The following is a 13,187-nucleotide window of genomic DNA, read 5'->3' as shown; positions in this document are numbered from 1 at the left end:
GAGTAGGAGAATTGCTAAATAAAATCAGCTATCCTCATATTGTCGAATTTCATGCACCAATATAAAAGAATGAGATGATCAGTTCATACAAAGAGGAAGTTATGAAATTATGTTAATATATAAGAACAAACTAAGAAAATGACATTTGTTGTTAATGGTTAATAAATAAATGCATTTAAAAATCCAGGAAGTATACACACCAACTGATAGCAATGGTTACCCATGCGTTGAGAGGTGGGATGCGTGGTATCATTTACTTTCAAAAGAATAATATACTCAGTGGCATGTGTTAGTGATCAACTAATTATTTTGTTAATCTTCATTATCTGCCTATTTTTCATATGGGGAAACCAAGGCATAAATAAGTTTCTAAACAGAAATGCAATGTTAATTACCACCATAGACTCCTGAACTACTTGTCCATTACTCTTCTAATGAAAGGGATTGTTGTACCTCAGAATATTAGACCTGAACTTCCTACCAGTAAATGGGGAATAAAATGGAAAATTCCACATATGGGGCATATGGCTCCTCACCAGGAATTCACTAATGATGTTTTCTATATAAAGAATGTTTCATGTCAAAAAGCTTAGTGTTCCTTTGAAAGGAAGAAACCAGCAGTGGATTTTTTGGAAAGGTAAACTATCAAATGGATACTTTGATGATAATGGATAATTTCTAAAGGATCTATCAACCAGATTTGGCTGCAACTCAAGCCTGATAAAATAACGGAATCTCTTGTTCCACTTCTCTCTACCAAATTCATGTATTTAAATTCATTGGAAATACACATCTATTTTCCCACTTTTCCCAACAAAATTTCTTGAAAGGACTTACATTTTATGACTTAAAAATTGTAGCTTTCAACAGTGAAGGGTAATGTGATATGAGAAATGCCCTTAATTTCTTTTTTTTTTTTTAACTGTTTGTACCTTTCCTTTAACACAAACAACCATGCAAAGAAATGATAAATAAAATTGACTTTCCTCTGCAGAAGAAACACGGATTTAGGGCCATTTTCTGGCTGAATAAGTGCCATTTATATATAACTCATATATGATATAAATATAGTGTGAATGCTTAACTTGGGAACACCTTAGCAATCACATTAAGTTTTGTTGTTTTATTGTAAAGTGAAAACAAGTATACCACGTTATATTATTCACCCAGATATAACTAATTATAAAATGCCATTTTGAAATACATCGGATATAATTTGAAGATCTCATATATGAATATTTTAAGTGAACATGGAGAGAATTAAAAGAAGTGTTTAGCATAGCCACTGCAACCTGAGCTCTTTTCACTTGCCTATCATTTTCAATCTAAGAAAAAATAAATGCACATTACAACCTCATTGATAAGTTGGACACAGTTCTCTACAGTTTTATCCTCATAGAAAACTGTGTACCTGTACCTTTAGTCAAATAATGGGAAGATTTTGAATGGAATTATTACTCTTCTTTTCTACAATTACTGAAATCCAAGTGAGTTCTAATTCATTTTAGAGATAAATCATGCAAAATTGCAGTCATCCTTTCCACATTGATAACGTGGAAAAGATAAGGGAAAAGAAGAACCAGTCTTTTTCAGTTTCATTCTAGATTCCTCTTTCTCTGCCCTTCTTTTAACGTTTATGCGCCCTTTGTTTTTTCCTCTACTGTTTGCACTATAACTCCCAGGCTGTTCTGGAATTCTCAAGCAATAACTTTATCTCCTAATGGAGGCTGAGAGCTACCAAATACTAAAGCTACCCTTGTGGATTTAAATCCTATTTATTTACTGGTCTACTACGTGTTTATATTTAGGTGTTTTTCAAAAACTTTAACCTCAGTACTTCACCACTTAATTCTTCCACTCCACTCTACTCCTCAACCTGCTTTTCTTCTTCTCTCAGATACTACCACCTACCTGTCACCTAAGCCCAAAGCTTGACATTCTTGATGGCTCCCTTTTCCATATGTAATATGTAATTCTTCATAAAATCTTATTAGTTTTAAATCTTAAGGACTTTTAAAAAAATTGTTCTTTTTTACCATCCATTTTACCACTACTTTAGTTCAGATCTTTATAGTTATAAGAAGAGAAGTTCTCTGGATCCTCCTAACTAGGTTTGCTTCCTCTAGTCATTTTTAGTCATTTTTCCTCTTTCTCACATCCTACATCCTAATTCTTTTTCCTCTTTTGACAAAATAAGAATATGACATATTAGTCACCTCCATAAAATCCCATTTCCTTCCAGGAAGACATACACCCATATCTCCTTAGCAAAGCAACATGGACCCCTCAAGTTTTAACTTCCATCAATTTTTCAAGGCTTTCAGTCTTCCCCACATGCCATGCAATGCACCAGTCATGCCAAGGTATGTATAGTCCTGCCATCCTTGTCCATATTTCTAGGACTTTCTGTGGGTTCCCCTCAGCCTGAACTCCCTTTCCCTACATCCTCACTCAGTTAATGCCCACCTTTTCAAAACTTGGTTCGCACATCTCCGCTTCTGAAATCTTCCACTACAACCACCTACTTCCTACCCATCTCCATTTCTCCCCACAGTCTGTATCAGGTTACCCTTTCTAAGTGTTCTAATAGATACTGTGCCTCCTTCTCTTAAAGCATGTATCATACTGGAATACAATTTTTTATCAACTCATCTTTATTCACCATGATACATGAACTCCATGAAGGGTAAGAGTGAGTCTTTATCTTCATATCCACAGTGCCCAACACAGAAAATGACACAAAGTCAGATAGAATGTTGAGTGAATAAATTAACAAATACTAAACAGTCCAGAATTCAGTGCATCCCTGACATCAGCTAATACAAAATTGGTTCCTATCACCAGATTTCATGAGAAAAACAATCCACAATAAATGTTGGGAATTTTGAATTGGAATGAAGATTTGTAGGGACATGAGAAGTGGGTAAGATTGCATGCAACTCAAGATAAATTTAAAACAAATACAGTAGACATGTTATACTGGTTGTCATTGTTTAAAGAGGTCCACCAAGGTTTAATTCTACCTTTACCCTTTTAACTCTCAGCTAGTTTACCCCACCCCATCCTCCTAGGTTACTTTCCTCCCTAATATTCATTTCTTTCCCTTGAACTGCCTCAGTTTGCTCCCTTATTATACAGAATAGGTTTTTCTGGTTTCACCTGAGACTTAGACTGGGGTTACATGGTGAAGGGGACAAATTCTCCACCTAGGACTCATTAATATATCTCACCAAACATCGTCTTACTCTAGCAAAGATTTCTTGCAGCTGCCAAGATAATGATGTCCCCATATCACCATCCAAGTAAAAATGCAGCACTTTCTGGTTATGTATACATTTGAACTGCATCTTATCAATCAAACCAACGGACATGGAGTTATTACCAACTTGAACAGAGCTTTTGCCAGCCTGTATAAATAATAAACTCAACTTTTACTTAAAAGTTGAAACAAACCCAAAATTACATTTCATTTAATAATAATTCATTATTAGCTCCTCAACATCCACAGGCTTTATTGACTGGTTCAAATCAGAAACCAAGCAATAGCCATTCTAGTACCTTGGTGATTTTTAATACAATGTTCAAGATGAAAAAGATAAAACTACAGAAAGCAGATTATGAGTTAAGACTTTATACTTTATCTTTTGAATCAACAAATTAATATCACATTTAAATCAGACCTCTGGTTGAATCATCTAGCAGCCATTGGCAGAGAAACTCACACATAAATATATACTATGATTTGTCAATTTTTCCAAATATCTAGAACAGAGCAAACTCTCAGAACAAAATGAACTACTTTCTTCTCAGGAATATATTGCTCCTTAGAAAATTGAGATGTTTGAGACATTTTTGAAATCTATCTTGTTTCTTTCAGGATGCTGCTAAATAAATTGCATTTTATTCTTCTGAAAATTTTTCTTCTAAAGTGTCAAAATCTTATCCTGTACAGAGTAACCTACACAGGAGATACAATCAAGCAAAAGCTATTGATTACAGGGAACCTAATATTGAAATGAGTTTTTTTTTAATCTCCAGAAGAGATTTACAGTGTCTAATCAGAGTATAACTCTATAACAACATAAAGTGGTAGGATTGAGCTTTCTCATTGCTGGGTTCTCCATCAATAGGTTTGTGCATCTATAAGAGTATTTGAATGTTTGACATTGAATTACAGTTGTTTGGGTGTATATTTTGTCTTTCAGACAGAAGTAAGTATAAACTCCTTGAAAGAGTGAGCCACATCTTAGTTGTCTTTGCTTTCCCTAGAACTGCCTGCAGTGCTTAGCATAGTATTTTGCAGGAGATATATTTACAATAAATCTATTCATTAAACTTGTATTAGGCATTGCGTTATCCATAGAGATACATTGACAAATAAGACAGAGAAGATCCCTGCTACCATGGAACTAATCTTGCATCAAAGCAGGAAAAAGAGTGGACTGCACTGTCATATAACGTAAAAATAATAGTATGTCGAAGAAAGAATTTTATTATGGTATTTTGAGTGTTAAGAAAGGAAATAGAAAAGGCCATGCAATACAGAGAAACTAGGTTGGGACACCATTAGATGGGGTTCAAGTTAGAGTTAAGAGAGTATTAAAATAAGGTCTTATCAATAAGGTGATAGTTACAAAAGTAACTGAACTATGAGAACATATGAGAACATTCTACATATAAGAGCAATTCTGCATATGAGAACAAAATTCAAAAATGTCATGTTGCAAGGGAACAAAAGTGTTCCAGGTCAAAGGAATGGAAGTTCAAAAGCCCAGATGTAGGAAATAACCTGAAGCATTCTAGGAATAGAAAGGAATCTGGTATGGCCACAGCTCTGTGAATGGTGGAAAGAACGCTGCCATGTAGGCCAGAGCCAATAAAATGCGGGACCACATGGGTCATAATAAGAAATTGGGATTATATTATATGAAAAAATTCAAAAGGGTTATATGATTCGTAAAGATGACACTGGCTTACATATACACTTTATACACTTTTATAAAGATCCCAATGGAATACAGAAGGCCAAGATTTCAACATGAAGGCAAGTTTAGAAGCTATGACAGGAGTTTCTGAGAGAGAGAAATGTGGCTTGAACCAGGCGAAGTGAAAGTAAAGATACAGGGAAGTATACCTTATAGAATCTTCTGGGCTTGATGTTAGATTACATTTGGGGGTATGAAAAGTGAAAGTCTCAAGGATCATTATTTTTGTGTGTATTGTCCAAGAAAATGGATAGATGGACAAGATTGGGAGGTACATAGATTGTAGACAGGAAAAACAAGAGTTCTGTTTTGCATGTTTTTAGTTTTTGATATATCATCAGTCATCCAAATGGAGGTGTCAAGCAAACAGTTGGATTCTTGAGTCTGACACTCAGAAGAGAGTTTCAATCTAGACATACGCCTTTGGGGGTCTTCAGCATATGCATATTTAAAACCCATACTGAATGGAGATCACCTGGGAAGTCAGTGTTGGAAGAGAAGAGAAGAGAGAAAAAGAAGAAGAGAAAGGAGGAAACACAGAGAAGAGAGAGAGAACAGAGCCTACTGCTCTGAGGCATTACATCCTTTCAAGGTCCAGGAGGGGAAGAGATCCCAGTAAATGAGGCCAGAGGCACAGCCAGAGAAGAAAAGAGAAGAAAGCATCGCACTGATGGGCAAGAAAAAGGAAAAGTGCACTCATTTGTTGAATTGTATAATTCAGGTAAATATTCGATTATGCTTACTTTCACATATTCCTGGTAAATCGTATTAAAAAGTTTGAAATCCCCAAATAGTCTCTCAGGCCTTGATTTAAAATACACTCAGAGTGACAACCAAGGCAAAGAAATTATCCACTGCTAGTTGTCTGAAATTCACTTTCCAAAGGCAATTCAAAAATAAAATAATCAAAGTAATAAAAATATATTTACACCAATTGTGTATTTTTGTTCCTTATATATAAGTTAGATATTTTTTAAAATCAGCAGAAAAAATATCACAGTTCATGGGGAGATGGTGTGACTTTTGATACACTGTTTATTTTATCCTAACAATAAAACCTCATTGCGTTATTCTTGCCAGGAGTTTGGGTGACACCTCGACACATTATCATCAATTCTACAACTGTGGAATTATACTGGAGTCTGCCAGAAAAGCCCAATGGCCTCATTTCTCAATATCAATTGAGTCGTAATGGAAACTTGCTTTTCCTGGGTGGCAGTGAAGAGCAGAATTTCACTGATAAAAACTTGGAGCCCAATAGCAGGTAAAACTAAAAGAAAACTTTACCAATCGTACAGCAAGATTTGTACATTTCTCTGGGTTGATAAGAAATGCATGTCCCACTGAAAGTTATTAAATTGTTTAATTAACTTCCTCATTCCTTGGCCATTCAACAACTGATAAAAGTGCTAAATCATTTAGTCTTTAGACTACATGAAATTTCTTAAAAATATAAATAATTTGTCTTCTGTTTGACATAAAAGCATGAGAATTTTTAAATATACAAAATACATGAAGTATTAAACTTTAAAATTTACCAAATTATCTTCAAAAACATGCATCCTTGAACTAGCAATAAAAGAGATGTAAAGCGTTTTGTTTTCCATCAACTCTCCTTTCTTCTTGTACAATGTTTCTCTACTTGCTACACTACATATAGTTGTGAGTAGTTTTAGAGGAAAAAGTTCCACGTATTTGCATTTCATTCCCATTCATTTCTCAGCAGAGACGAAAACATATCTTAAATCAACAGATGTTTTATTGTAGAAAGTAGAGATCAATTTCATTTTATTGTAAGGAATAGCAGATCAATTTAAAAACATCTTTCTCTAAACATATTTCCCTGAACTCCAACCCATTTAAAAATGGGGAAGATTAATTTGAATCCTCCACAATCCACCAGCACACTCCAAGACTTTCCTGAAATCTTCAAGTAAAGCTATGAATTACTAGCAGGTTAAAAATAAAGTTGAAAGCAGCTGAAATTACAGTGGCTTGGAGAGAATGTTGCCTGTGCAAGAAAACCTACCAAGTCAAGTTTCTGGAAAGGGAGCAAAGAATTTGCAATTTGTCACAAGTGTAGGACTAAGCAATGGATATAAAACCTGGTAATCATTGTTCAAGTCTCTTGTGCATGGCCTTATCACAATTCTTCTTTCTTTTTAAATATAGATACACTTACAAGTTAGAAGTCAAAACTGGAGGTGGCAGCAGTACTAGTGATGATTACATTGTTCAAACACCTATGTCAACACCAGAAGAAATCCATCCTCCATATAATATCACAGTAATTGGGCCTTATTCTATATTTGTAGCTTGGACACCACCAGGTAAAAAAAAAGTGTGTGTGTGTGTGTGTGTGTGTGTAAATAATTTAAAGGAATTAATTAGCGATAAGAATGGAACTGTTAATATAGTAAATCAGAAAGACATAGTCGGTCTCCTGGATAAATATGAACAGAATCTAAACCACACTTCTAAGTGTATAGATGCATGAGTACACACATACATACATAGAGGTACAGGTATCTAGATGTCTGTGTAGATGTATAAGTATATATGCCTTTCTATGAAAGCAACCCTTTCAAGTAAAAGAGACTAAAAATCTGTCTTTTTACTCATCTTTTTTTTTTTTTTTTTTTTTGAGATGGAGTTTCACTCTTGTTTCCCATGCTGGGGTGCAATGGCGTGATCTCGGCTCACCACAACCTCTGATACCTGGGTTCAAATGATTCTCCTGCCTCAGGCTCCTGAGTAGCTGAGATTACAAGCATACGCCACCACGCCCAGCTAATTTTGTATTTTTTTTTAGCAGAGACGGGGTTTCTCCATGTTGGTCAGGCTGGTCTCGAACTCCAGACCTCAGGTGATTCACCCGCCTTGGCCTCCCAAAGTGCTGAGATTAAAGGCACGAGCCACTGCGCCTGGCTTCCTCTTCTATTAACATATCCAATGCAAGTCATAGGTCAGAATTACCTTGAACGTTCATTTCCATGTGACTCCTTAGATTGGATCATTGACATTATACCATTCCTTTTATATCATATCAGTGAATGTGGAGTTTGGAAAGACAGTTGTTCACTCTGCCCATGTACCTTGGGTTGTGACCACTTATGGTAGCTGCATTTTTCCTCTGTAAGCTGAATAGCCTTCACTGAACCATTTAGTCATTATTGGGTTGCCTTGTGACTTAGTGCAGTATTATATTTTGAAGTAAGAACCATCCTCAGGTAAAATCCTGACTGCATTAATACCGTGGAGTAAAGAGTAGAGTGAGATTTGCTTTCTCTGTCTTTTAACGTAAAGGACACATAGGGGACTTTTATTTCCAAGTAAAATTTAAAATTGATTAAGATGTTAAATACACTTCAAAAATATGTGACTTTATTTTTAATATCTAGTGTTAAGATGAAATTGAGACACACCCTTTTTGTCCCCATCAGAATAAGTTTAGCTACAGTTCAACAAGGCACCAAATAGTTAACAGCCATTTGGGCCATCAGTAGATCCATTCCATAACATAATTAGCAGAGGCCTATTTTTATTGAATTGAACAGTCAAAACAGGTAATATTGTATGGCTATAAAGATAGTGTAAAGGCCTAATACATAAAACTTAAGTTCTTATATACCAACACCTTCTGCTATAATCTAAGATCAAAGAGAAAAGGTTATTTTTCCTCAAAATTCAAAAGAAAGTTTACAAAGAGCTTTATAAGCAAAGAAAAACATAAATTGCTCTAAAATATTAAATGTACATTATTTCACCCACTTTTGTTTTAAAATAAATGTACAACATATTAAACAAAATATAAAGGAATAATTAATAGTGGCAGAATGCATCATAAAGTGCTATAATCTTTATGTTTTAAGAGTGTAGATATTCTTGAACTCTGTTCTTAATGTCAATAGAAGAAAAGGCATATCTTCTGCTGTGGGAAATATACAAATTTACAGCCCCTTTACAGAATTGATTTCTACTTTCATGGAATAGCATTACTATCTTGTGATTTTTTTAATTTTATTTATTTATTTATTTATTTTGAGATGGGGTCTTGCTCTGTCACCCAGATTAGAGTGCAGTGGTGCAATCTTGGCTCACTGCAACCTCCGCTTCCCGGGTTCAAGTGATTCTACTGCCTCAGTCTCCCAAGTAGCTGGGACTATAGGCACACACCACCATGCCTGGCTAATTTTTGTATTTTTAGTAGAGACAGGGTTTCACCATGCTGGCCAGGCTGGTCTGGAACTCCTGACCTCAAGTGATCCGCCCACCTCTGCCTCCCAGAGTGCTGGGATTACAGGCATGAGCCAATGTGCCTGGCCACAGTCTTTTTGTTTGTTTGTTTGTTTTTGTTTTTGTTTTTTTTTGTTTGTTTGTTTTTGTTTTTTTTTTTTTTTTTTTTTTTTTTGAGACAGAGTCTTGCTCTGTCGCCTGGGCTGGAGTGCTGTGGCCGCATCTCAGCTCACTGCAAACTCCGCCTCCCGGGTTTACGCCATTCTCCTGCCTCAGCCTCCGGAGTAGCTGGGACTACAGGCGCCCGCCACCTCGCCCGGCTAGTTTTTTGTATTTTTTAGTAGAGACGGGGTTTCACCGTGTTAGCCAGGATGGTCTCGATCTCCTGACCTCGTGATCCGCCCGTCTCGGCCTCCCAAAGTGCTGGGATTACAGGCTTGAGCCACCGCGCCCGGCCCCACAGTCTTTTAGTATATTTCTTCTTGGTATTTTTATTGTGCTGTTGTGTTTTTGCACCACAAAATAAAATGAAGCTGGATATAGCCAATCTAAGACCAGATTTAGCCTACTGACAAGAAAGTTTTAGATTCAGACCAGGATCTTCTACAATCCAAATTCTCCAAGAACAATAAGGGAGTTTTCAGGGTGATGAGCAAAGTTGGTGATTTCCTTACCATATGACTGGCAAGTCCCATGGTTTATCAAAATATCTGTTATTTTAACATTATTACACATATCAGTTGCCATTGCTAATCTGAAGACTTCATGCTCAGTATGGATTTGAAAATATCTTTATTTTATGACTATGAAAATAAGACAAATGAAAAAGCCAGGATTCATATCCCAGCACTGCCACCTATTAGCTGAACTTAAGCAGTCTCTAGGTCTCAATTTTCTCCATCTGTGAAGTGGAGATAACAATAACACCTACATGTAGGCAGGTAGGCTTGCTGTAAAGATTAAACGAAGTAATTTATATAATAAATACATTATCTAGTTCTGTATAATATTCTATAGATGCCAATGGTGGTTGTTTGAAGAATTATTTTTTTGTCTTTAATTGCTCATTTTAAAACATTCTTGTTCCAACATTTGCTGGGTCTCAAAGCCTCCATTTCGAAATAATAAAACTGCCTACTGAGGTTTGGACCTCTTTCAAATTTCCCAGCATGTGTCATTTTTTTCTTTGAATTCAATATCACACTTAAATGTTTAATGTATCATGTTTGAAAGTTATCATTGTGGAATAAAACACAACTTTCGCTTGTTTAATATGACCTTAACTCTCACATACCTCAGGCTTTGTATAAATTGCTCATTCTGGTCCAGCCGAGGGGATATTGTAGAATACTTTACACACTAACTCTAACCATTTAACCAATGGTTAATAAATCTGTAATATTCAGACTTGTCAATCTTATAGTTTAAGATGCACAAAATCCATTTCAGAAACCATATAATATAAGGAAAGATTAAAATCTTAAATTAAACATTTTTCCTGGTGCCTAGAAGGATTTTAAACTCAGTAAACAGTCAAATGATTTTGACTTGTGTATAATCTACAGTAGATTTTATTGGAAAGTACCTCACGCTGTGTTTTGATTTGGATAATAAAAACATTTTTCTATTCCTGAATAGTCACAAATATATATTTTAAACAGAAAGAAAATAAATTTGTAAGTGGAGATTGTTTATTTGTTCACAATAGTTTTCTAGGTATTCATCATACTCCCTGCCATTACAAAATGATTACATCACAGAACTGAATAATGGGCAAAACAGTCCATGCCTGTAGTTCCCAAACCTGAACGAACATTAGAATCACCTAGGAAGCTTGTGTAAAGACAGATTCTCAACCCCAAATTTACTAAGAATCTCCTGGGATAGAGTCAAGAAATCTAGAGCTTTAAAAAAACTCCACATGTGACTTTGATATGCTACTGAGTGCTTTTAGAAATAGTAGCCCAAAGGACCAAGGAACAGACCTAGGTATTGTTGAAACCAAATGATTCTGGGAAAACAATGTTTTACTGGGTGTTTCAGTGGTATGCCAAGACTACAAGAGGTAATTGTGGAAAATGGCAAGCCGCCGAAGGGAAAACAGCCATGTGACAACAATGGTCTCTGCAGCATGAAGAAACTAGTAACTAGGAAGCTTTACCTACCCATCCAAAAATCTAAAAGGAATAGACATGATTTACCAAAAGTGTGGATCACACTCACCGAGTGAAACTGGTGAATTACAATAATTTTTTTCTCTGAAAACATAAATCCACCAGTTTCTCTTGAATGTCTAAAGCAAGTTTGTCCAACCTAAAGCCTGGATTGGCTTTGATTGCCACCCAACATAAATCCATAAACTTTCTTGGGTTTTTTTGCAATTGTTTGTTTTAGCTCATCAGCTATTGTTAGTGTCAGTGTGTTTTATATGTGACCCAAGACAATTAATCTTCTTTCAATGTGGCCCAGGGAAGCCAAAATATTGGATACTCATGGTCTAAAGCCAAAATACTGCTGAATTTTATTTGATTTTTTAAATATGCACTTTGTTTTGTGGTTAATGTGAACAGAGTAATCTTAGACAGGTAAGTTGCTGGGAGAAAAAATGTCTATGTGGTTACTTGGCAACCGAAAAATTACCTAGACAATTAACTGGATTTTCAGTTTTCAAATTATTGTTCCAATGCTATAAATAAACTAAGTCTTAGTACATGTTTATGAGTCCTACTAGTGAAAGGTAAGATCTAGGGAATAGTGACAATACCCAGTGGGAGAGTACCTGTGATACTGATAACAAATGTTGTGTACATATATTCATATTACTTGGTGTATTTGCCATTTGTTAAACTCCTACTATGTGCCAAACACTGATAAGCTCTTTCTCTGCCTTACCTCAGTTAATTTTTATGAAAACTCTAGGAGACAGGTAATATCATTATCCCCATCTTAAGGTAAGAAATTTGAATATCAAAAAAGTGATATAATAATATGCTCAACGTCACACTGCAGAGCCAGGATTCAAATTCAGGTCTACTGTCTGCTACTGCCTTTTAAGACCAGTTCCTTCCTGTCTTTGGCATAACCCTTAAATCCAAATCGACTTTTCATTTATTGACCAAAGTCTCTCAGATTTATGATGGATCAACTATGATGTTTGAAATAGTAGCTCAGAGGGCCAAGAAACAGAGCTGGGTGTTGGTGAAAACCAGATGGTTCTGGGAGAGTAGTATTTTACTGGGAGCATCAAAACCAGAAGAATTATTCTTGGAAGGTGGTGAGCTCCTGAAGGGGAAATATCCACATGGCAACAATAACATTTTGCAACGTGAAGGAAGCAGTAACCAGAAAGCTTTACCTACACATTCTAGAAGGAATAGACGTGACTTAAAACCAGATTCCAGGTGCAGGAAGATTTTAGTTAGGTGGGAGGGGAAGAGAGTCACTTCTCAAATTGCTGTAAAGAGATCATCCAAATTCTATTTTAAAGTCTTGGTAAATATTCCCCTATCTCGCAGGTAAACCCTCATCCACTTTACCTTATTTTTTCTTGATAAATGTCAGTAGTAACATTGCCAAAACACTCCAAGCTCTAGAAAATCAAGATCTCTAGCCTTTTGAGTATCATTTGAACCTCTAAATCAGACGACGTACAAACAGCATATCCTTATAAAAATTTTGCTGAATTAATGGAGGAACACAATGGTGAGCAAGCCTCCACATCTATTATGCAGTCAAATGTAAATTGTGGCTATCCTGCCAGTTAAAATTATTCAAACATTTGATTTTCTCTTAAAGTCATCCTTCCTCTACATTAACTTAAACAGAGACACACACACAAAGAGAGAGAGGCAGAGAGACAGAGAGATATTTCTTCTTTAATGACAAACAGAGCACATACACGTATTTTCCAAAGACTGCCTCTTGTCTTATGGATGTGCAATTTTTTTCACCTTTCAGAAAAGGACA

The 13,187-nt window shown here is 35.7% G+C and overlaps 1 protein-coding gene across 1 annotated transcript in view; it reads left to right on the top strand.

Annotated features, from left to right (window-relative positions):
- The window catches only part of USH2A (usherin), a 798,346-nt gene that overhangs the window by 660,115 nt on the left and 125,044 nt on the right, over positions 1–13,187 (top strand). The window contains exons 56-57 of the mRNA XM_023203737.1: positions 6,066–6,249; positions 7,158–7,315. Of these exons, the coding sequence (XP_023059505.1) occupies positions 6,066–6,249; positions 7,158–7,315 (342 nt within the window). The remainder of the gene's footprint in view (positions 1–6,065; positions 6,250–7,157; positions 7,316–13,187) is intronic.

Source organism: Piliocolobus tephrosceles, chromosome 1 (genome assembly GCF_002776525.5).
Source record: "Piliocolobus tephrosceles isolate RC106 chromosome 1, ASM277652v3, whole genome shotgun sequence".
NCBI lineage: Eukaryota > Metazoa > Chordata > Mammalia > Primates > Cercopithecidae > Piliocolobus > Piliocolobus tephrosceles.
Note: the sequence above shows the minus strand (reverse complement) of the source record. Positions and strands in the feature narration are given on the sequence as shown.